Source organism: Paramisgurnus dabryanus, chromosome 10, assembly GCF_030506205.2.
Source record: "Paramisgurnus dabryanus chromosome 10, PD_genome_1.1, whole genome shotgun sequence".
NCBI classification, from domain to species: Eukaryota; Metazoa; Chordata; class Actinopteri; order Cypriniformes; family Cobitidae; genus Paramisgurnus; species Paramisgurnus dabryanus.
In genome coordinates this window covers 2,785,395-2,809,231 of record NC_133346.1, presented here as the reverse complement: position 1 = coordinate 2,809,231, position 23,837 = coordinate 2,785,395, and the positions used below count along the sequence as shown (strand labels likewise).

General features: G+C 37.5%; 1 protein-coding gene across 1 annotated transcript in view; it reads right to left on the bottom strand.

The window, feature by feature from the left end:
- The window catches only part of zswim6 (zinc finger, SWIM-type containing 6), a 90,291-nt gene that overhangs the window by 15,040 nt on the left and 51,414 nt on the right, over positions 1–23,837 (bottom strand). Inside the window, exons 5-10 of the mRNA XM_065263489.2 lie at positions 22,981–23,160; positions 21,328–21,504; positions 20,945–21,091; positions 17,821–17,970; positions 13,481–13,747; positions 9,604–9,739 (exon numbers count right to left, since the gene is read on the bottom strand). Of these exons, the coding sequence (XP_065119561.1) occupies positions 9,604–9,739; positions 13,481–13,747; positions 17,821–17,970; positions 20,945–21,091; positions 21,328–21,504; positions 22,981–23,160 (1,057 nt within the window). The remainder of the gene's footprint in view (positions 1–9,603; positions 9,740–13,480; positions 13,748–17,820; positions 17,971–20,944; positions 21,092–21,327; positions 21,505–22,980; positions 23,161–23,837) is intronic.

Below are 23,837 nucleotides of genomic sequence, written 5' to 3'. Positions count from 1 at the left end.
GTTCGAATACGGATATTTCACGTCATGTTCGAATGCATATTCGAATATCGAATAAAAAGTGACAGCCCTATTGCATAGTACCCCACGGTTTGGTTTAGTTTGGGTCGGGTCTGCTTACTTTTTGGAGCTTTTCCATTGGGTGCTGTACATAGTACCCGATACTTTTTTTCGTACCACCTCGGTTGGGGTTCAAAGCGACCCGAGCTGATACCAAACGTGATGCGAAAACACTGTAGATCACTGATTGGTCTGAGAAAATCGCGTCATCCTATAATCAGGGTTCGTACGGGTGCTGGAAATCCTTGAAAATACTTAAATTTGAATGTTGTGTTTTTAAGGTTAGAAAAATGCTTGGATTTTATATAAAGGCCTTGAAACTGCTGATTTTATTATACATTGCTTTTATAATATTTTAATGTCTTACTGAATAGTTTTCTTTTAAAATAAAATAATCGTAATTTTGCAAAAAAAACAAAAAAAAAAAAAAACTGGTCGAGTCTGCGCATGTGGCTAGACTATGCCAGGCATTTTGAATGTGCGCCCCCTGACGGAGCAGAAAGGGAGATGAAAACATGCCTGGAGGTTGCCGCTTCAATCTTCGTTGGCTGGACGACGAAAAATACAAATTATGGCTGAAAAACGGACCAAATCCTCGTGTTGCCACTTGCAAAATATGCAAAAAGGACCTGCAGCTCTTCACCATGGGAGAGTCTGCACTTTCAAGCCATATGAAAGGTAAGATTTGAGGGATTTCAACTTTTTGCCACAATCGCGAGCTGACCAATTTCTCGGAGAAATGTAAAATGTGATTATTCAATTTTCATCAGATTGGGTTGGAAATGAACAGGGACTTGAGGCAAAACTGCCACAAAATTAACAAAAGATTTTTCCAAATTCAAGTTAAGTATGCATAAATGCCCCTACACAATCTGTTAAGAATGTTAAAATGAAATGTGGACGGATTACAGTTTAGTTGCTTTAAAATACTTTTGTTCGGTGTATGGAGCGAGGGAACTGATTCAGACGCACACAGTACTGAATTCTGCAGTCTCGTCAGACATCAAAGTGTTAAAAACGATATTTGCCATTAATTTTGCAGTTTATACAAGCAGATTCTGTGTTTACCGGGAAATTCGCGAGTGCTTAATGAGCTAGTGTTGTAGTCTACGGCCGTGTACACCAATGCATTTATGCCTGCAACAGTTTTGTCCGCGCTTTGCGTTTTTTTTTTTCATGATCAGCGCTTAACTGAGCTTGTCACGCTTAGCTCGTCAATAGGCATGTTCGTCTACATGCGGCCCTGTAAGAACTGACGTCAAAGTAACACGAGAACGATTAGAGAAATCAGACGAAGTCTGTTTTCGTCCCGCGCTCGCGGTACTTTGACGTCATCCGGCTGTCGAACTAATGCCTAAAATGGTTGCGTTCCACTCCAGTTTTTCGACCATTTGAACCCACTTCAAGTGTTCTAGCAGTAGTGGGCACTGGTACAACGTAAGCAATGACTTACATTCGAGTGAATGAGACGGAGGGAAGTTAGTGAGGGAAGGTCATAAAAAACGAACTGGAACGCAGGGCCTGTCATGTTTCACTCAGTCGTCCAATCACAGTGGAGAAAGGCGGGACAAAGACTGATAAACAAAACAGAAGTAGCTAGGGAATGTCTATTGCTGGCTTTCTGTATATGATTCAATCCCAATTTAATAATTTGGTTTTTGATGCTAGTAAAATAACCAGTTTGAAGAATGTCAGCAATATGACATGCCTTTTCCCCACAAACAAAAATTTATTTAATGTTAAAATTTATCAACATTATGAACTGACATAAACCGTACTTCTGCAGCATTTAATAATCTTTGTTAATGTTAATTTTTAAAATGAAAAGATAGTCAATTAGTTAATTCATTGTGAACTAACATTACCAATAATTTAACAGCTAAATTCTTATTAAGTAACATTAACAGAGATTTATAAATACCGTAACAAATGCATTGGTTATAGTTAGTTATTTAATACATTAGCTAGTGGTAAGAAATTAAACCTCATTGTAAAGTATAAGCATAATCTTTACAATATCAAGAGCCTTAAGCAACAATAATACATTTCTTGTAATACTGTGGCACTACCCTGTAATTAATTCCTTGTTCATTCTTGTTTTTGATTTATATACTTAAAAAGCTATGCTACATTAACAGTATTTTTATCTTCATACTAAGTTATATTCATGCATCATTATATTAAGGTCTCATATTTTTTGGTGTTTTTATTTAGGAAAAAAACATCAAGATCTAAGTAGAAGACTCCTTCATCCAGGCCCTGCAATGGGGGATTTTTTTCAGCACACAAGCAATTCATCAAGCAGCACAGCTACATCTACACATCCAAGCAGCAGTGTAGGGAGAGCCAGTGCAGTGGAAGCAGCCAGTGGGGTACCAATAGGAATTGCACATCTACCACCCACAGGTTCATCTAATCCACTGCAGTCAACCAGCAACTCCCAAGGAATCATAAAAACATTTGTTAGCTCTAATCCAGCACTGAAAGCAGAAATATGCTGGGCAACAAAAGTAGTAACAAGCCACTATTCATACAAGTCATGTGAGAACATAGGGGATATTTTCCAAACCATGTTTCCTGACAGTACCATAGCAAAACAGTTCAAATGTGGGGGAAATAAAGCAGCATACCTCACAGTGTTTGGGATAGCTCCTCATTTCTCGTCCCTGATGAAGACCAATGCCAAGAAAGAGTCTGGTTATGTTCTTCTATTTGATGAAAGTTTAAATCGGGAAATGAAAAAAAATCAGCTTGATGTTCACTTGAGATTCTGGAATGATAATCGGGTAACCTCAAGGTATCTGACATCTTTTTTCTTGGGCCACCACACTGCAGAACAAATGTATGACCAGCTTGAGACAGTATGTTCAGATATTGGCTTCCACACCCTGATTCAGCTGTCGATGGATGGCCCAAATGTAAACTGGAAGCTCTTCTCCATGGCCCAGCAAAACATAGAAGAACAAACAGGCAGGAAAATGGTTAATGTTGGAAGCTGTGGTTTGCATGTACTAAACAATTCCTTCAGAGCAGGGTGTGCATCCACAAACTGGGAGCTGGGAAATGCTCTTTTAAGCCTTAAATGGCTATTCAAAGATGTACCAGCTCGTAGGGAGGACTATACAGAAATGACTGGTTCCATATACTTCCCTCTTGATTTCTGTAATCATAGATGGCTGGAAAATGTGGAGGTGGCTGAGCGTGCCCTTCAGATTTTGCCTTCTCTGAAAATGTATATCCAAGCTGCTAAAGCAAGAACTGTAACAGAACCAACTTCTAAATCATTTAGGACTGCTCAGAAGATTGTTCAAGATGACCTCTTCCCAGCAAAGCTCAACTTCTTTCTAATGGTGGCTAAGGAAATCAAACCATTTTTGACGTTATACCAGACAGACAAACCCATGTTGCCATTCATGAGTGGTGATCTCACCAATATGCTTAGGAGTCTAATGGAGAAGTTTATCAAGCCGAGTGTAATGAAGAATGCAACTACTCCAGTAAAGCTTCTACAAGTTGAATATGCTGACCCAGTCAACCACATGGATGTTACCAAACTAAAAGTAGGATTTGTCACAGAGCGAGCCCTGGAGGAGCACATCAAGAAGAACCCAGATGCTGGGAGGCTTAGGCTGGAGTTTAGGCAAAACTGCAAGCTGTTTTTGCTAAAGATGGTCTCCATGCTTTTTTCTGGATCCAAGGGTGTTCATCAAGAGCAAAGAGGTAAGCACCCGGAAACTCACCACTGTTCTGCGTCTCCTTGTGGATACAAGACGCATTGAAGAGAAATGCTGTGATGAGATTCTGAGGGAGTTTGGTAATTTCTATGACTACAGCCTGATGACAGCATCAGATTCCTTTAGAAAGTTCAACCCAGAAAGTGGAAGTTTGGATGTATTCTACCATGAACAATTATCCAACAATGCAGAGTTTCACCATCTATGGGAGGTAGTAAAACAACTTCTGATCCTTTCACATGGCCAAGCCTCTGTTGAGAGAGGGTTTTCCGTCAACAAGGAGGTGATGGTGGAGAACCTCAAAGAACATTCATTGATTTCCCAGAGAGTTATTTATGACCATGTGCGGAGTGTTGGAGGGCTTCTCAACATAGCCTACACAAAGGAACTACTCCTCTCTGCAGCTGCTGCCAGACAGAAATATCACATGTATCTTGATGACCAAAGACGTCTAAAGCAAGATAACCAGAAGGCACAAAAGAGAAAAGGACTAATGGCAGAGATAACAGAAATAAAATCCAAAAAGAAGAGACTAGAGGAGGATATGAGGGTCCTCTTGAAGTCTGCTGATGACAATGCAGAAAAAGCTGAATCACATGGAAAACTAAGCTTCATTTCGAAGTCCAATGGTCTTCGAAGAGCAGCAAAGGACAAGGAAAAAAGTCTGGAGACTTTAGAAGAACAGCTAACCGAAAAACTGAAAGAACTGAAGGACACTCCTTAATACTGCAGGTCTTACCCTGTTTGGCATAACCTTGGTTAAGCCAACTATATATTTTTTGCTCTACTGATTTTGTTGTTCATTGCAGTTTCGTTTTGAAATGTCTTTATTGCAGTTTCATTTTTGCACAATTTTCATTGTAGTTTTTTGTACTTGTGTTGTTCATTGCAGTTTATTCCCAACTCAACACCTTAAAGGGCACTTACAATGCCAATTTTAAGTTATTGATAGTTTTATGGCAGAAACAGCTAAACGAAAAACTGCAGGACAGTCCTTAATAGGTCTTACCCTGTTTGGCCTAACCTTGGCAAAGCCAACTATGTATTTTTTGCACTACTAATTTTGTTGTTCATTGCAGTCATATTTTGAACTGTCTGTATTACAGTATAATTTTTGCACTATTTTCATAGCTGTTTTGCACTTATGTTGTTCATTGCAATTTTTCTCCAACTCAGCACCTCAAAGGGCACTTACAATGCAAATTTACGTTATTGATAGTGTTATGGCATTTGTTTAAAGTAAAAAAAACAGAAGACAGAAAACGGATGTTCAATAAAGCATTTATTGAAATTGAAGTTATTTGTCTAGTAATTATTTGTAATTTGTTATCAACTAATCTAGGTTATATAGGATGCCATGTGAACTTACAGACAGGTGATGCATTTTAAACATCTTTTCCTTAAAGTTGTAATTTCATTTTAGGTCTTATTATAGCAAAATAGATTTAATGTAACAAAGTACATAAATGTGTCAACATGTAATTTACCACAGTTTTAAAGTGCTGAAAAATCATGAGTATGCACTTTGAAAAATGCTGGAAAAGTGCTGGAATTTGATGTTGGAAAAGGTGTACGAACCCTGTATAATGTAGATTAGCTTTACCTGTGCTAGCTTGCGCTGTCTCGAGCAAACATGTTGTCATCTGTGCTCTGCTATAAGTTCCCAAACTCCCTTTTAGCGATGAAAAACATCCACAAGTTGAGAATCAGGAACACCATAAAAGTTTTTTCCAAACTTGCAGTTTTTGGCAGAACATTCACATCGAGCACTTCAGCATTATATGCTTAAATGCAACTTCATTGAGGCTCAGCGGAGCACCGTCGACTGACGCCGCGGTGTTTGAACAGAAACTGTCATGTGAGACAGAGGTAACGTTAGTTATAAACGCGATGTGCAAACATCTATTTGTGGTGGCCAATTTTAATTTTGTGGCGGACTGAGAAAATAATAAATGTATGGAAATGTACAATGATGCTCTCACTTGTATGATGTCACAGTCTGCAGCGCAAATATAACGACACCCCTATAATCCCTCCCACTAGGAAGTGATACTAAACTCGATGGAAAAGCTAACCACGCCAAAGTGAGGTGAGCTGACCCGACCCAAACTAAACTAAACCGTGGGGTACTATGCAATGGAAAAGCGCCATAAGTGCAGAGTAAGATCATACACCAATACAAATAACAATACTTACTAGGGTTGGGTATGAAGAATCAGTTTCATTTTAGAACTGATTAAAACTTTAAAGAACCGGGGATTCGTTACGATGCACGCATTTTGATTCTTTTGATCGATTCCTGACTTTTCTCATGCATTCTCGCATGGTGAAACAGTAGTGAGCATTTTATTGTTGTATCTACCTGTATATGCCAGGACCTGCGACAAGAACAGGTGTTTCATTATGCACATGCATAGTTCATCATAATCAATATTTAAAAGTTGTAATGCTAACCAAATGCTGCCATAACCACAAAAAATAAATAAACCCACACGATCATGGTTTCATAATCGATCGTCGATGCCACATTCGAGTGGCCATTCCTACAAAGACCATACAACTAAAAACAGCTAATCCTGAAATTCAAAAAGAAAAAGTAAATGCTATCGAGAGAGACTGATGCTTGTACTGCTCTAATCTTCTTTTTTTTTTTTTTCCTAAAACAGGGAGCCTGCTGGAAGAGAATCTGAGGACTGATGCACATATAACAATGGACATGCATAAAGACACATCTCTAACAATGGACATGCATAAAGACACATCTCTCTCTCTCTCTCTCTCTCTCTCTCTCTCTCTCTCTCTCTCTCTCTCTCTCTCTCTCTCTCTCTCTCTCTCTCTCTCCACATACACACACACTCAGATATACAGTTGTTGTTGTATGGACAGCATTTTATTGATACTTGTTTTTTTATGAATATGTTTGGATACTTCTTATAATTTTCTGTATGTTTGCAAATAAATTCTCCATTTGAATCAGTTTTTCCTTACAGTAAAATGTGTCTTATGTCAAAGTCACGTTGGTGCCTTTATTTTATATCACCGACATCTTAGCAAGATTATAGCTTACCCTTGGGGTCAAAGGGTGAGTTTGAGTCCTGGGTTATGATAAGCAATTGTATGGCCTACTTTATATACTTTAACTCTCAAGTTCACATGTAAAAAAATACGTGATCACATGAGAAACCCATGTGATCACATGTGCATAATGTGATGACAATTTTTTGTGCTTCACATGGAAATTCACATGTGATTCACACAAAAGTGTTCCAAAAGCACACATTTCCCATGTGCAAAACACATGTTCTGCATGTGATTCTAACATGTTTTCATGTGTCACATGTGATTTTAACATGTTTTCACACAATAAATTTCACATGTGAAATATGTGCTTTTGGAACATTTTTGTGTGAATCCCATGTGAAACACATGTGATCACATGTGCATAATATGGTGACCATTTTTTTTTACATGTGCCACATGTGATCCACTAATTTCACATGTTTCACATGGGATTCACACAAAAATGTTCCAAAAGCACACATTTCACATGTGAAATTGAAAGGGAATTTGCATGTGTTTCACATGTGAATTTGCATGTGCTTCACATGTGAGCCCATGTGTTTTACATGTGAGCCCATGTGTTTTACATGTGAGCCCATGTGTTTCACATGTGAATTTGCATGTGTTTCACATGTGAATTTGCATGTGTTTCACATGTGAATTTGCATGTGTTTCACATGTGAATTTGCATGTGTTTCACATGTGAATTTGCATGTGTTTCACATGTGAATTTGCATGTGTTTCACATGAGAATTTGCATGTGTTTCACATGAGAATTTGCATGTGTTTCACATGTGAATTTGCATGTGTTTCACATGAGAATTTGCATGTGTTTCACATGAGAATTTGCATGTGTTTCACATGTGAATTTGCATGTGTTTCACATGAGAATTTGCATGTGTTTCACATGAGAATTTGCATGTGTTTCACATGTGAATCTGCATGTGTTTCACATGGGATTTTGCATGTGTTTCACATGTGATCTCATGTGTTTCACATGGGAATTCACATGTGATTCACACAAAAGTGTTCCAAAAGCACACATTTCCCATGTGCAAAACACATGTTCTACATGTGATTTTAACATGTTTTCATGTGTCACATGTGATTTTAACATGTGTTCACACATTAAATTTCACATGTGCAAAATCACACACATGTGATCACATGTGGCCACATGTGTATTGCACATGTGGCCACATGTGTATTGCACATGTGAGCATGTGTATTGCACATGTGCCCACATGTGTATTGCACATGTGAGCAGATGTGTTTTGCACATGTGAGCACATGTGTTTTGCACATGTGAAATACATGTGCTTTTTCTGTAAGGGCAGCAGAACAAAGAAACACAGGATTGAGAGCGAGTGAATGAAGACAGATTTTTCATTTTTCTGTGAACTATCCCTTTGATAGTCACCTAATATGTCAATTTTCAACATGTAATACAAGTCTCAGATGTCCCCAACATGTGTCTGTGAAGTTTCAATCTGGGGCACCATTGACTTACATTGTAGGAAAAAATTATACTGTGTAAGTCAATGGTGCCCCAGATCTGTTTTCTTAGAAACATTTTATAAAACAAAATATCTTCATTTGTGTTCAGCAGAATAAAAAATACAAGTTTAGGGTGACTAAATGATGACAGAAATTTCATTTTTGGGTAAATTATCCCTTTAAAAGTCACCTAATATGATTATTTTCCAACATGTAATATTAGTCTGAGACGTCCCCAGAATGTGTCTGAAGTTTCAGATCCAAATACCCTAATAGATAATTTATTTCAATATAGATCACCACACAATCTGGGGCACCGTTGACTTCCATCATAGGAAAAACTAATACTGTGGAAGTCAATGGTGCCCCATATCGGTTTTGGTTTGAAACATTTTATAACACTATCCGATCTATCCGATCATGTCAGAACAATGACTGAAGATCAGGCAGGATCTCATATTTTCCTTCAGTGTGGTGTGGATATCCCGGACCATCACGTCCTGGCATGGAAGTAATTACTAACCCATCTACGAAGGGAATTGTATTATGAGGAGATCAGCTCAGGTCTGCCACGGAGAGCCTTTATTTGGAGACCACGGCTTTTTATAGAGAAAGTCAATACGGAGTCTAAATCTTCTGCGGCGGCTAAATTTAGGAGGATCTTCTTTTGATGCCACTGAGCTGCGAAACCCGCTGAAGATAATCCAATCAAAATATCATAACGCATGGTGAGGGGATTTCGTCGGTTGGTTAAAAAAAGAAAATGAATAAAACACACGAGAAGAGATCTGTGATCGGTGTCGATAATCTGAACCAGATGCGACAATAAAACCACAAGATATAAAAGGCGTCTCTTACTGTACATGTACACGAAAAAGCCCCTGTGTGTGTGCGCGCTGACAAAGAAATTCATTAAAATATTCAAAATACATATTAAAGAGATTTGTGGGGTGCATGAGGGATAAAGCGTTACCTCGACAGCCTGAATTAGACTCAACGACACGTATTTATTATTCACACTTTTTCAAAAACTCATTTTCAGCGGCCATGAATTATTTAGCAGTTTTCCAAGCAAAAGGCGCCTTTTGATTAAACCGTGCCCCAGATAACCTCGCGCCCTACACATACACACTCATCTGAGAAACAGTGGAGATTTAACTGTGCGCTCTCAGGATGAGTAAAGTCGGTAAAACCCAAACAGAAAGCTGGGGGCGAGTCGGTTACTGTAGGTGGAGGAGACGGTTTGGAAACTCACCGCATTGCTCTCAGTGCAATTTTGTACGCCAGCTCGGCATCGTGAGGTAGGAGGCATGTGAAGAGATACTTGGCGAATGTGTGCATGGGAACGCTCTCTCTGTAAATGAGCTCCCCCAAACCGCTGTACGGCCCACCTGGAAAGAGAATAAACACGCACACATGAGCAAACAGTCAACAAAAGTTGTGAAAACACACATGATGTACATTGCAACTGAATACTGACACATAATATGATTCATTTCCACTTAAAACACAAGACGGGTCATAGCGTTTCATGGGTGAGAGGTGCATTGTGGGTAATCTGATCAGTTTACAGACTCCCATCATCTCCAAACCTGATAAAACCACACGTCCATTTTTCAAGTGCACAACACACTCTTTATACAGCAGGGCGCAACACAGATAGCTAAACATATCCGCTAAACGCATCCACTCCCTTATAAAACATAGAAAATAGGCCCTATATAGGCAGCAGACAGTGACATGTAACCTCACAAGTGAATGTTTTAGCTTTACAACCTACAAACACGTCCATAACTTCAGAAACACATAAGTATTGATGTGAACATTTACATTTATTCATTTAGCTTTCAGAAAGCATTTAACATTTGGTCTTATCACGTCAATAAGCTGATGACACACAAATAAACAAATGTACAATTTATGCACTTTTATTGTGTGAAACTACTGTTGTATAAGTATTGATTTTAAACGTTAAGTAAAAAAATCTGATTTTTGTATATTATTATTGCAGTTTTTAAATATTGGACGACAAAATAAAATGAATATTTGCCCATATTAGTTTGGGTTAATATGTATTTTTATGTCCAAAGTGTCATGCTGTTGGCTTCGCAACACACTGACGCAAATGTAAAACTGTAAAATTTATCGTATGAATAAGTACTGATTTAAAGCGTCAATTAAACAGTTTGTAAAAAAATATTTTTTTTTTTACATTTCTTTCAATATTAAATAATAAAATAACCAAATATTTGTCCAGATTAATTTGGGGAACTATGTATTTTTATGTGTGTATTGCCACGTTGTTAGCTTCGTAACACACTGACGCAAATGTAAAACAAACTATCGTATGAAGTAGTACTGATTTTATGCGTCAAGTAAAAAAAATGTAAAAAAACAATTATAATTTTTTTTTATTTCTTTCAATATTGAATGATAAAACAACCAAATATTTGTCCATATTAATTTGGGAAACTAAGTATTTGTGTGTAAATATGTATGCGTGTAGTGCCACGCTGTTAGCTTCGTAACACACTGACGCAAATGTTAAAGTACTTATTCATACGATAGATTGTGATTTTAAGCTTCAAGTACAAAATCTGTAAAAAAAATTGTTTAGAAAACAATTGTAATTTTCAAATATTGAACGAAAAAATAAACAAAATATTTGCCCATATTAATTTAGGGAGCTATGTATTTTTATGTTTGTAGTACCACGCTGCAGTTCGCTTCGTAACACACTGACGCAAATGTAAAACAATCTATTATAGCATAAATATGTACTGATTTTAAGCATCAAGTAAAAAAATCTGAATTTTTTATATAATTATTGCAGTTTTTAAATATTGGACGACAAAATAAACAAAATATTTGCCCATATTAATTTAGGGAGCTATGTATTTTTATGTTTATACTACCACGCTGCAGTTCGCTTCGTAACACACTGACGCAAATGTAAAATAAACTATTATAGCATAAATAAGTACAGATTTTAAGCGTCAAGTAAAAAAATCTGTAAAAATATGAATGCAATTATTAATTTTTTACAATTTCTTTCAATATTGAACGATAAAATAAACCAAATATTTGCCCATATTAATTTAGGGAGCTATGTATTTTTATGTTTATAGTACCACGCTGCAGTTCGCTTCGTAACACACTGACGCAAATGTAAAATAAACTATTATAGCATAAATAAGTACAGATTTTAAGCGTCAAGTAAAAAAATCTGTAAAAATATGAATGCAATTATAAATTTTTTACAATTTCTTTCAATATTGAACGATAAAATAAACCAAATATTTGCCCATATTAATTTAGGGAGCTATGTATTTTTATGTTTGTAGTACCACGCTGCAGTTCGCTTCGTAACACACGGACGCAAATGTAAAACAATCTATTATAACATAAATAAGTACTGATTTTAAGCATCAAGTAAAAAAATCTAAATTTTTTATACAATTATTGCAGTTTTTAAATATTGGATGACAAAATAAAACAAATATTTGCCCATATTAGTTTGGTGAGCTTTGTTTTTTTATGTTTGTAGTACCACGCTGCAGTTCGCTTCGTAACACACTGACGCAAATGTAAAACAATCTATTATAGCATAAATAAGTACAGATTTTAAGCGCCAAGTAAAAAAATCTGTAAAAAAATGAATGCAATTATTATTATTTTTAAATTTCTTTCAATATTGAACGATAAAATAAACCAAATATTTGCCCATATTAATTTAGGGAGCTATTTATTTTTATGTTTGTAGTACCACGCTGCAGTTCGCTTCGTAACACACTGACGCAAATGTAAAACAATCCATTATAGCAAAAATATGTACAGATTTTAAGCGTCAAATAAAAAAGTCTGTAAAAAATAAATCCAATTATTATTATTTTTTAAAATTTCTTTCAATATTGAATGATACAATAACCAAATATTTGCCCATATTAGTTTGGCGAGCTATGTATTTTTATGTTTATAGTACCGCGCCGTTAGCTTCGCAACCCACTGACGCAAACATAAGTGAAACCTCTCGCTTTATTTGTGTAGCACTATCTATATACAACTTTCCAAAACAGTCGGGTTCTATTTTAGTTACTTTCCTGTATTAGACGGCTGCCTATATAGCTAGCAAACAGAATTGAATATTTACATTAAAGCACTTCACAGACAATTTTAAGAGACATTACAAAAATAACTAAAACAACAAAGCAATTTATCTTAAGGAGGCAAAAACTAAGTGCTATACAAAGTTACATGCACACATGCACAACAGCTGGCCATGTTAACTCTATTACAGCTCACGCTGGATGTCTCTGTGTTAAAAAAGCTGTCGCTGTTTTGATGGATCCTCACATTTGGCCCAAACTCCCTCAAACCCTGCAGCCAATAGCATGCGTGCCTTTCTGTTTCACGCCTGTTGGCAAACACCGAGCGGAAGGATCCACACAGCAGGGTCGGTTTATCAGTTCTCTTCAATCTTACAAAAACAACAGCATTCATAGCCGGCCCCGTTTGCAAACAGTTTCGGCTTTCCCTCAACACCAACAAACAGCTTCGTCCACCACTGTGATGTTTAACACATTCTGAACTAGGGCTGTCACGACACCGGATAATAAACGAATCAAAGAAAACCTGCGAGGGCAATATTATCGCAATATATATATATCGGAATGGTAAAATAATAATAGGTCAAATTTATCTTTAGTATATTTTACTTTGTTTATGGCCATTGTGGCTCTTAAGGACAAATGTAATTATTCACGATATTGTCGTATATCGCGGTTATTGGCGGTAAGCAAAACGTAAACTAGCAAACAACAAACCGACTGTGTTTACATCTCCTGAAGAACATAAGAAATTTTTCCAGCTTTTTAGTATTTATTCATCTTGAACACTACTGTTTGCTTAAAAAAACCTTGGATATGTTTTTAAACATGCTTTAGAAACTCAGCTAGGCATTTCGCTGACGCAGGAAGACCCAAACGCACCCATTACAGAATCATTAACTAAACCCAAACTATTTCCTCAGGCTACTGCACCTCCTAGCCTCGGTTAATGAAAAACCAAAGCCGCTAAACCGCAAAACGGTTGTCCTACCCAGTCTGTAAATCTGAGAAAGCGCCCAGACTTACCCTCTAACAGGAAGACGGCTTGTTTACGGAAGATCTTGACCAGGGTATCGTCCAAGTCCACTTCCTGAAGCTTGGCGATCAGGTGCTCCTCGTTGCGACACACCTTCTCCTGGGCATACAGTCCGTCGGGCATGATCCTCTGCTGACCCAAACCCATCAGGGCCGTCTCCACCGCCAGGGCCAGATACGACTCGCCCTCTTCCAGGAATCGGCGTGTGGACGGAAACAAGTGCAGTTCGCTGTGTCTACTGGAGCTCATTGGACCGGCTGCAGAAAAAGAGTCAAGACACAAGAGTCACAATCAGTAAAAGCGACACTGGACCACTATAGCAAGACCCAACTGGTTTTCGACAGGTCTTGCTTTATAATGAGGCAACTCTGCCTGGTCTAATGAAGCCAAAGCATGCTCAATTAAACCTGTGACTGACTGAGGTTATGCACTGTACCATAAACTGGAAAATTATTTGCTTCATGTATATCTATGAGATGTCTGAAACACTGAACAGAGCCTCAATGCTGGATATGAGGTAGCAGTTATTAAAAAAAGAGAAAGAGACAGACAGACAGAAAGTGAGACAGGCTGATCTGATCTTAAAACTACATGACTGGCGAATTTTCAATAAAATTCTTCCCAAAACAAAATCAGCATTAAATAGTTTATAAGTTGTTGATCTCAGCAAATATTCCTGCTTTTTAATTGGCTGTATGGAAACAACTAAGAGTGTAACAATACATCGCTATGGATCAATGCCTCGATCCAATGTTTAACGATACTCATGCATTGATGTCAAGCATAAATATCGATACAGGTTATTTTTATTTTGACACTTTCAACTAGGGCTGTAACGATTAATCATGCAAATGCGCGTCTTCACATCCCAAAGACAGGGGGCACCCTCGTGCAGAAACTCCCTTTGTGCCACAGAAGTAGCAGCATTACGAACGCTATTCCAGGAAATGTCTAGAAAATATTTAAATCACCATTCTTCAAATTGTTTCAGGTATTTTCATGATAATAAAGAATATTTTGAATGATTTTGTTTAACAAGTGTTGCTTTTTTAGATGCACGTTATAAACGACTCCGACTCATAATGATTTTAGATTGATAAGGACTTCTTACTGACCAAAACGCCATAGTACACGCACAAGCTGCGCATGAAACACAAAATCGCAGCCTTGCGATTCAGAATCGATTTTAGATTCTTTTTAATGTGACATGCGATTTATCGTTACAGCCCTACTTTTAACATGTTTATGTAATATCCATCTGCGCATTTTTGCCAAACACACATTTTTGTTTCTGCCTATACTACGTGTTGGGGAAAGTTACTTTTAAAAGTAATGTATTACAATATTAAGTTACTCCCCAAAAACTAACAAATTGCGTTACATTTAAGTTACGTTTAAGTTACGTTTAAGTTACTTTTAAGTAACTTTTAAGTAACTTGGCTGAGGCCTGATCTCTTTCAGGCCTTGCAGGTGTTTTTTATTACTGAGAAGTTCTGCATTCAGAAATTGCATATTTAAAATTGCAAAAATGTCAAGCTGCCATCTCAGCTTCCAACTCAAACTGTTCTCGCTCAGGCATGTGTAATTTAGTACATTATTTTTTTAATCAAATTAGTTATACTGAAAAGTAACTCGCATTACTTAAAAAAAATAACTCAAATAGTGAGTTGTACATTTATGAAGTAATGCGTTACTCGTTACTTCAGAAAAGTAATTATTTTTACGTAATGTACGTTACTTGTAATGTGTTACCCCCAAAACTGCCTGTTGCCACGTCAGATTGCAATGGAACAACTAAATTGTCCAAAAAAAGACGGATGTAAATAATTAATGTCTACCTCAGATGCAGTCTAAAATCGATAAATTGACCGAAATACTCTTGAATTTTTTTACTTTCTAATGATTCAATTCTGACGTAAAAAGTAAAATCGGATGCAGATAAAAGTTGTGCATACTTAAACACTGAGGCCCGGTTTCACACACACCCGCAAAAAAACATTACATTACAAGTGTGCATCTTGAGACAGAGCAATCCGCTTGTCAAGTCATCGCTTCATGTAAGACTACAATCCCAACAGCAATTTATGAGCGGTATTTATTCATATCACACATTTAAGCTATATATTTTTTAACGTGCAGTGTACACTACATTCTCCATGCTCAGAATGTCCCAGACAACAATACTTTACCAATTCATAAAAGATTAATGACTTTCTGACCAACTGGGATTTCAGTATGGAGGTAAGGGTTAAAATCGTGATTTTCAGTAGTTTTACACTGAACTGTGAATGTTTATTAGTATAGTTTGTTGTTTGCTTACTGCATCTGATAAAGCGTTTGGACCCAGAAGTTGACATCAGACTTAACAAGTGGATGGCACTGATATATTTGATCAATTGTAAGAAAATTCAAACATGCATTTTATTCTGGAACCAGGCTTAAAGGTGCCAGAGAATGCATTGTAATAATCTGTTAAATTGTTCTCTGATATCTACAAAGAAAGGTTTGTGGCTTTATTAAGTGCAAAAATTATCCATAAATGTCCATTTACAGCCCTAGGATTTGCCTTTACAATGAAATGGTCTATTATTACCATATTTGAAAGGGTCATGAATAATAATGTTGAGCTCTGCTCTGATTGGCTGTTTCTCCTTCAGTAGCTCTGTGTGTGTGTAAACAGATATTATGTTTGAGTCTCTATCAGATTTTGAGGAATTATCAATTGTTTGGAGATTGTTAATGGACGTTTCTGAGTGGTAAGTTTTTTTTTGTAACGTCAATAGTAGAACTTCAGCCTAAACGCTAGCATATAGCATTAATTAGCATATAGTGCCAACTCAGCAGTCAAAACTTAGTTTTAAGCATTGTAACAACATTGTACTTAATTTAATGTTGGGGCGTACATCTCGACTGTAACGTCACAGTCAGTGTTATGTTGAGATTGGTCTGTTTTCCAGCGGTCATTTGCATGCACAAGGTTTAAATAAGGAGGAGAAAATGATCGTGTTAAGGCTCACAATATGTCATTACTATGTACAGAGCTCTTATTATTCATCTATACCTACGTAAACACAGTTTTCCTTTAAGTCTTGTCTGTAAATGTGAATGTAGTATTCTAAGAGCCGAGTCGATGACCCGTCAGGCTTCTTAAACTGAGATTTAAGCATGCAAACATGGGCCGCAGTCTGCCGGCAAAATTACATATGCTTTGCATAAGAGCCTACAGACATGCTAACATGAAAACCGGTTTTCTGAAAAGACTTTTCAGCAAATCCCGCACTTTAAAAAAAAAATAAATTTACATTTATGCATTTAGCAGACACTTTTATCCAAAACAACTTGCAGTGAACTGAAGAAGATATTAATTTTTATCAATATGCGTGTTTCTTGGGATTTGAACACACAATGTTTGCGCTGCTAACACAATGCTCTATCAATTGATGCAACACATGCAAAAATCTGTAAATCCACAGCGTTTTTGGTTACACATCAATGCCACCAATAGCAATGAAAAGCAACCACGTTTTAATGAAGCTTCTTTTTAATTCAACATCAAAATCAAAACCAAGAGCAAACAGGTTAAAGTCTAAGGTTTCACACCTACTTTTCTTCCCCACGCCTTCCCAAATTGTCCTATTTATCTTTACCTAATAAACCCCACGTCTAGTATAAAGTGAAGGACGGCAGACATACCAAACGTGTAATTTAAGCAAAGGTAATTTAAACTGGACAAACGCTTTTACTCCAGGTTTGGCAAACCTGCTTGACGTATACTAATGTACTGGAGATGTATACAGGCCACAGAAACAATCAAGCAATAACCAGAATATGAAATATCTATCAAATGAACCCTACACAATTTAGTGGCAAAGGGATTTGGCACATATATACTTCTTATATAAGCGGGTGTGCTTGCCCGTCTCCTTTCCTGTGCCAATCAGAACGGGGCCGAGCCCAAAGGCAACAATACTGTATAATTGCAGCAGCGTGTTCTCTGATTGTGATACAGTCATCTCTCCAATCAAAGCTCATGAATAAGAGATGGGAACAGAGAAACATTAAAATTAAAAGTGCATTAAAAATGCAGCAGGGAAAAGTGAAGTTACGACTTTTAGGTTGAGATAAAAAGCCGCTCACTTTTAAGCTCACCATCTTTTTAATCTAAAGCAGCAGCATACGTGAGGTTCATTCCAGAGAGGATCAGTCTAAAAACACGCTTAAACCTTTAATTTGCTGGAGATGGCTACTGAGAATGAATGTGGCACTGAGATGTTGAATTCGGCAGTGATGTTGCACCTCATAAATAACCCACATTGTGCAGCACTTGTACCTGAGAAATCCAGGAACCCTCCGTGTGATGCATCTTCATCTCCACGACCGGTTTCCATCAATGTGCTGAACAGAGTCCCGATGGGATCCAGCGGGTGACCCACCCATCCTTCAAGATTCGTGATGGACGTCACACCTTTATGAAGCAGGTCTGGAAAGTGAAAGAGACCTTGTTAGTTTACTGAGCACAACATACACTTTAGCTTTTCTAAAACTATAGGATCTGCCTAGCTAAGCGACTCTCTAGTAGGCAGTAATTTAAGATACCTGGTAGCATTTGTGTGCAATCCCAAAATGCATTGGGAAAAATGTAGTGATGTCGATTCGAAATGTTTATTATTAAAAACATTTGAACCAGTTTGGAGCCTTGACGGTGCGCATGTTGCATCGAGTCATCACTCTCTTGTGAAAATCACTGCACCGGTGTTTTTCATAAAAAGCCCCAGTTCGGGCCGTACAGCCACCTCATTTGAATATTATGAATTATGCGTGGGCACTATCACCACATGCAGTCATTTGCATATAAATGCAATTGACCTGCGCCCTACTGGGCATGAGTGGACATTTAGCTTGAGTGAAGAGCAGAGCCGCATAAAACCGTTACCCGGCCATTAGACACTGAATATGATACACAATATTCAAAGGATAATTGCTTGAACTGTTGTTTAATGTTTTTTGGCCTTTTTGCCACTTGTATTAATAAGAATGGAGAGAAAGGGAAATGATTGAGGGAAACAGAATCTGGAAGGCACGTCTGCTGCGTAATACGATTCGGAAGTCGCTCATTTTCAATGAGAGTCGATGAACTCGGTCAACATGAGAACGAGACGCTGTTGCTGATGCAAGTTGAGCGTGTCAGTAGCTGTGTTTCCTTTACACTGATTTATGCACATTTTGAAGAATCGCATAAGAAACAAGTGATGTACACAGCAAATTTAGAAAAAAAATCCCTTAATTCGCAGAAACGTTTTTACATTCGCTCAGGTGCTTTTTGCGGAGCCCCAAAGGGGACATGGAGAAAAAATTTCATTAAGTTTAGTTTCATGTGCTCACGCTTAAGTTTCACATGCGCACGTGAAACGAAGCATTAAAAAAAAATTGCACATGATAGTTTCGCGTGAGCACATGAAACAAAACTTTAGATTTTTTTACTCCAATGTCACCTGTAGTTTGTTGACTTATGCAATAAAGAGTAAATGCGAATAATGGAAGACGGAAACGTATTTGCTGCATAAATTTTAAAATAGCGAACATTAAACCCATGTGAGCGATCGTGTAGCTGTATCAGCTGATGTTGTCTTTCCCATATATGGGGGTCGACGTCATCGCATTGCCCTTGCTGCTAGTACCTGCATTAAAAACTCTGCATTCCTTCTTCTGTGCACAGCATTCAGTTTGGCAATTACAAGCTGCACTGCTAGTAAATTTATAACTTGCCCAATCGTAACTAAATGCAGCCATGTCTCTATTTTCTAAGCATGCTCGTTTTATTTACTGTTGGTTACTAGTTTACCAATACCACTGTCATTCACGTCATTCACTTAAACAACTTGATGGAAACGCACCTAATAACTATTTTTCGCAAATTGCGAAAAGAAACGTTTAGATGGAAACCCAGCTAGTGATGCATCAAAATATTCACAATTTTATGCAATTTGTCTCTGCTCATATACAGGCACAGAACAAAACTTCAGTGTGGAGAATTGTGCCAGAAATCGTCATCGTTCTAAGTAATTTTAATTCATGCATTAATGGTCGCTCATCTTGTTCTTAATATGATGCATTACGCACTGCTGTGGTTAATAAACAAACACTTTCCTCTACAGAATGCTCATTTATAAACTGCTCTGCTGTCCAAACATAATGATGGTTTTATTTTATCAGTAAAACAGCTGATTTGTGATCAGATATTAACCCTTGACTGCTAAGTCCCAGACCTGGAATGACATTAATTCAAATGTTTTAAATTGTATGTACATTTTTGTTTAATTCCTTTCAAATTTAATTCAGATTTATTTGTATAGCACTTTTCACAATGCATATAATTTCAAAGGTGCAAAAGCATGTATGCACATAGAGGGTTTTGCAGCGAAAGACAGACAAATTTGTTAGATATACTAATGAAATGACTAAAGTGACATTTGTGAAAATAAGGCATTTTAATTACTGACTAATAACCTTTTCATTTCAGGAATATTCCACAATCCTAATAATATACTCACCCAGATGTTTATGTCTTTCTTTGTTCAGTCGAGAAGAAAGTTTTTTGAAGAAAACATTCCAGGATTTTTCTCCATATAGTGCACTTTAGTGAACCTCATTGGTTTACAGTTTCAATGCAGCTTCAAAGGACTGTAAACGATCTCAATCGAAGCATAAGGGTCTTATCTGGCAAAACCATCATAATGTTTGACAAAAATTTAAAAATATGTACTTTTAAACCACAACTTTTCGTCTAGCACTATGTATTATGTCATCACGTCGATTACTATGTAATACGTAAGGTCGCGCTGGCGCATCACAAGGCTGGTGCAAGAAGAAGATGTGGTTAAAAAGTACTTTTTAAAAAAAATGATGATCATTTCACTAGATAAGACCCTTATGCTCCGGTTGGGATCATTTAGAGCCCTTTGAAGCTGCATTGAAACTGTAAACTGTTGAGGTCCAATAAAGTCCACTATATGGAGAAAAATCCATTAATGTTTTCCTCAAAAAAACTTAATTTCTTCTTGACTGAACAAAGAAAGACATATACAACTTGGATGACATGGGGGTGCGTAAACAATCAGATTTTTTTATGGAGTGGAGTAATCCTTTAATAAAAAAATACTCATGTTAAAGAAAACTTGTCAGAGGGTTTTCTATCTGAACTCTTCATATGCTTTATTTGATCATTTTTTAAAATCAATAATAAAGTATTATGACTATAGAGAACGCTTAGAGATTGTTGTTTGATATACATTCAGTAATGTTATAATGATTAGTGTAGGGCATTTCAAAGGTAAAAGCTAAAGTGCGGCCAACCAGTACAGTATTGTACTCAAGTGACAAAATCAACTGCGCAAACAACCCGTTTGAAACTTCATATAATGTTGGTAATCGAACAGTCGGGATTGAAAGTTTACCTTTCTTGTGGTTTCGAAAGAGTTCCAGCTGTTTCTGCTGTTGCCTCCGAAGGGTGTTGACGATGGCGATGGCCAATCGCAGCGCCTCCCGCGGGTAACCGTGAGATCTCAGTGCATCCACCCTGGCGCAGGCCGTAGGTACGTGTTCTGTCACACAAACCCCCCAAAAAACCCTTCAATGAGCACAATAGTAACATTCACCCACATGCAGACTTGCATCTGGCCGAGCAGACAAAAATGAAAAATTCCTTTCATTTTGTTAGAAACTCTTGTTCTGGTTCCATATAAAGCATCTATTCATACTTTTCACTTTAACTTGCTTTTCTGTTAAAGCCTTAGACCGCACAAAGAGGCGAGTCAAGCAAACGTCATTTTCCGCTCACCGTGCCACAGGGGCCAGCCGCGAGAGTCAAAGAGCGAATTTTCAGTGTTGTCATGGTAACAGTAGTTGGTGTAGAGGTCGTCGTTGATAATGTGCTGCAAGTGGCTGTCTTGCCAGTGGAGATCGCATGCCTCGATGGCTCGCGTGAAAACCGTCCGGTGGGGCCTGGCGCCCGAATCTGAGGGGGGAGAGAAGAGGAAATTGCTCTGTCATTCTCAATGCCAGCTTTGAGAGCGAGGCCCCCGAGGGCCCGTCAGTCTGGGGCGAAGCCGAAAAACCTTCGCAAATAAGTTGCAGATTAGTCCAGCGAGCTCAGCTGTCAGTCACGGATGTTGCAGATATGAGCGTGTCTGTTGCGAGATGGTTTGGGTGTGGAGGAATGAGCAATGTATAGCTAGAAAAAAATACATCTCTATAAAGTCTCATAATCTAATAGAGATGGGGAGCATTTCAATCTTACTCAGTTAATATTAAAGATTATATTTTGCGCTTTACATTATGCATGAAAAATGCTGGGTTTTCACAGGCAGGGTCATCTTTTTAGAAACTGTGCCAAGACTTTATGATCAATATATTGACAAAAAACCCATTGATGATAGGTTTACATTTATTTATTTAGTAGACATTTAACATTTTGTCAATTCAAGGTCGATTTAAAAAGATATGACGCAAAATATACAATGCAGGAAAAACTAAGTAAACTAAAAAAACTAAAGTCATAAAAAATGTAGAATATTCACTGCAAAAATGATAGTATTTTTGGCTTGTTTTCAGTAAAAATATCAAAAAATTCTTAAATTAAGATGCTTTTTCTTGATGAGCAAAATGACCCAAGAAAATAAGTCTAGTTTTTCTTGAATATTGTGTTTAAGAAATATGTTTAAGATTTTTTTGCTTACTCCATTGGCAGATTTTTTTGCTTGTTTTATGCACAAAATCACTTCATTTTGATATTTTTGGTCTAAAAACTAGACTTATTTTCTTGTGTCGTTTTGCTCATCAAGAAAAAGCATCTTAATTTAAGAATTTTTTGATATTTTTACTGAAAACAAGACAAAAATACGAAGAATTTTTTTTCTTGAAAATCATTTTTAGCAGTGTAGCAAAACAAAATGATAACGCAAAGCCCTAATGCAAACCAGAGAAAAGCTTTAACATTTAGGCTCACATGCTGTTTAAATCTATACTTTGTAATGTTTCTTTAAATAAATGCATAAACGTAAATGTTGATGCATTGCTAGGAAATCAATCCTATCACTACCCGAACACGTCTAACATCCAACAAATCTGCACCTTTCTGTCTACAGCCTATTACACCGATGCCTAAGGAAGAAAGTCATTTCTGAGCAATTACCCATCCAGAGCATGAATATTTATAACGAAATCTAACATTTCTTCGGCCCTTTTCGCCCGACACAAAAGGCCTGACAAATCAAAAAGTTTCAATAGAGCCATTTCACCCGCTTCCTAACCCCACAGCCATTGCCCACAGTTATGATTTGCAGCGAGGACAAAAGCTGGTGAGGAAGTACTAAACCATTGTTATTATGGGCATTCCATTAGTCACAAAAAGCCTAATAAAAGGGGCGCCGGGCGGCACGCTTGATTAAAAGACCCGCTTTCCACCCTCCCCACTACGCGTGCACACGCTTACCTTGGTTCCCGTGCGCACCCTGAGGCAAGGCATTGGTTAAATTGGGCAGCTCGTTGCCGTGGTTACCATCCTCCAAGGGGCACACGTCCACACTGTTCCACTTCTTCAGCTGTCGGAGCCAAGCGGCCTTCTGTTCGGGCTTACAGTGGGGGTTTAGCACGATGCACATCCACAAGGCACCTGGGAGAGAAAGAGAGAGAGACGGCGTCAACACAAAGACGGGATGGGAGATAGACGGCAACGATGGAGAAATGCTTGGTTATATCATCATCATCAGACAGACTAAGGAATAGATTTGGTCGTTAGCATAGCACTTGGGGACAAGTTTATTTTTTTTATTTGATATTACAGTTATAGTACATAATGTATCTAGCTATGAAAATAATGAGTGATGTTTGCTAGGACATCACTGTTAATATCACTTGTAATCCATTGTTTAAAATATTACATCTCAGCAAATAACCATCTGTTTATAACATAAATGATCTCTGAAAAACTATTTTTTCGGAAGATGATAAACGTTCGGAGGGACTTGAGACAAATATTCAAAATATCAGAGACAACCATACAGGGCAGTCCGACAATATGCTAAATCTATTGCACCTTAGCAACTACAATTGCATTTACACATTTGGCAAAAATTGAATGTGCATTACGCAAGGTATACTTTTTTAGTATGTGTAAGGGTTCCTTTCAGATCAAACGCATAACATTTGCATTGAGCTACAGGAACAACAACATAGCAAGAGCATTGCTATTAGGGATGCATAATCGCGATTAATCTATAGCAGAATAAAAGTTTTTGTTTACATCATATATGTGTGTGAACTGTGTATAATAATTATGTATATATAAAT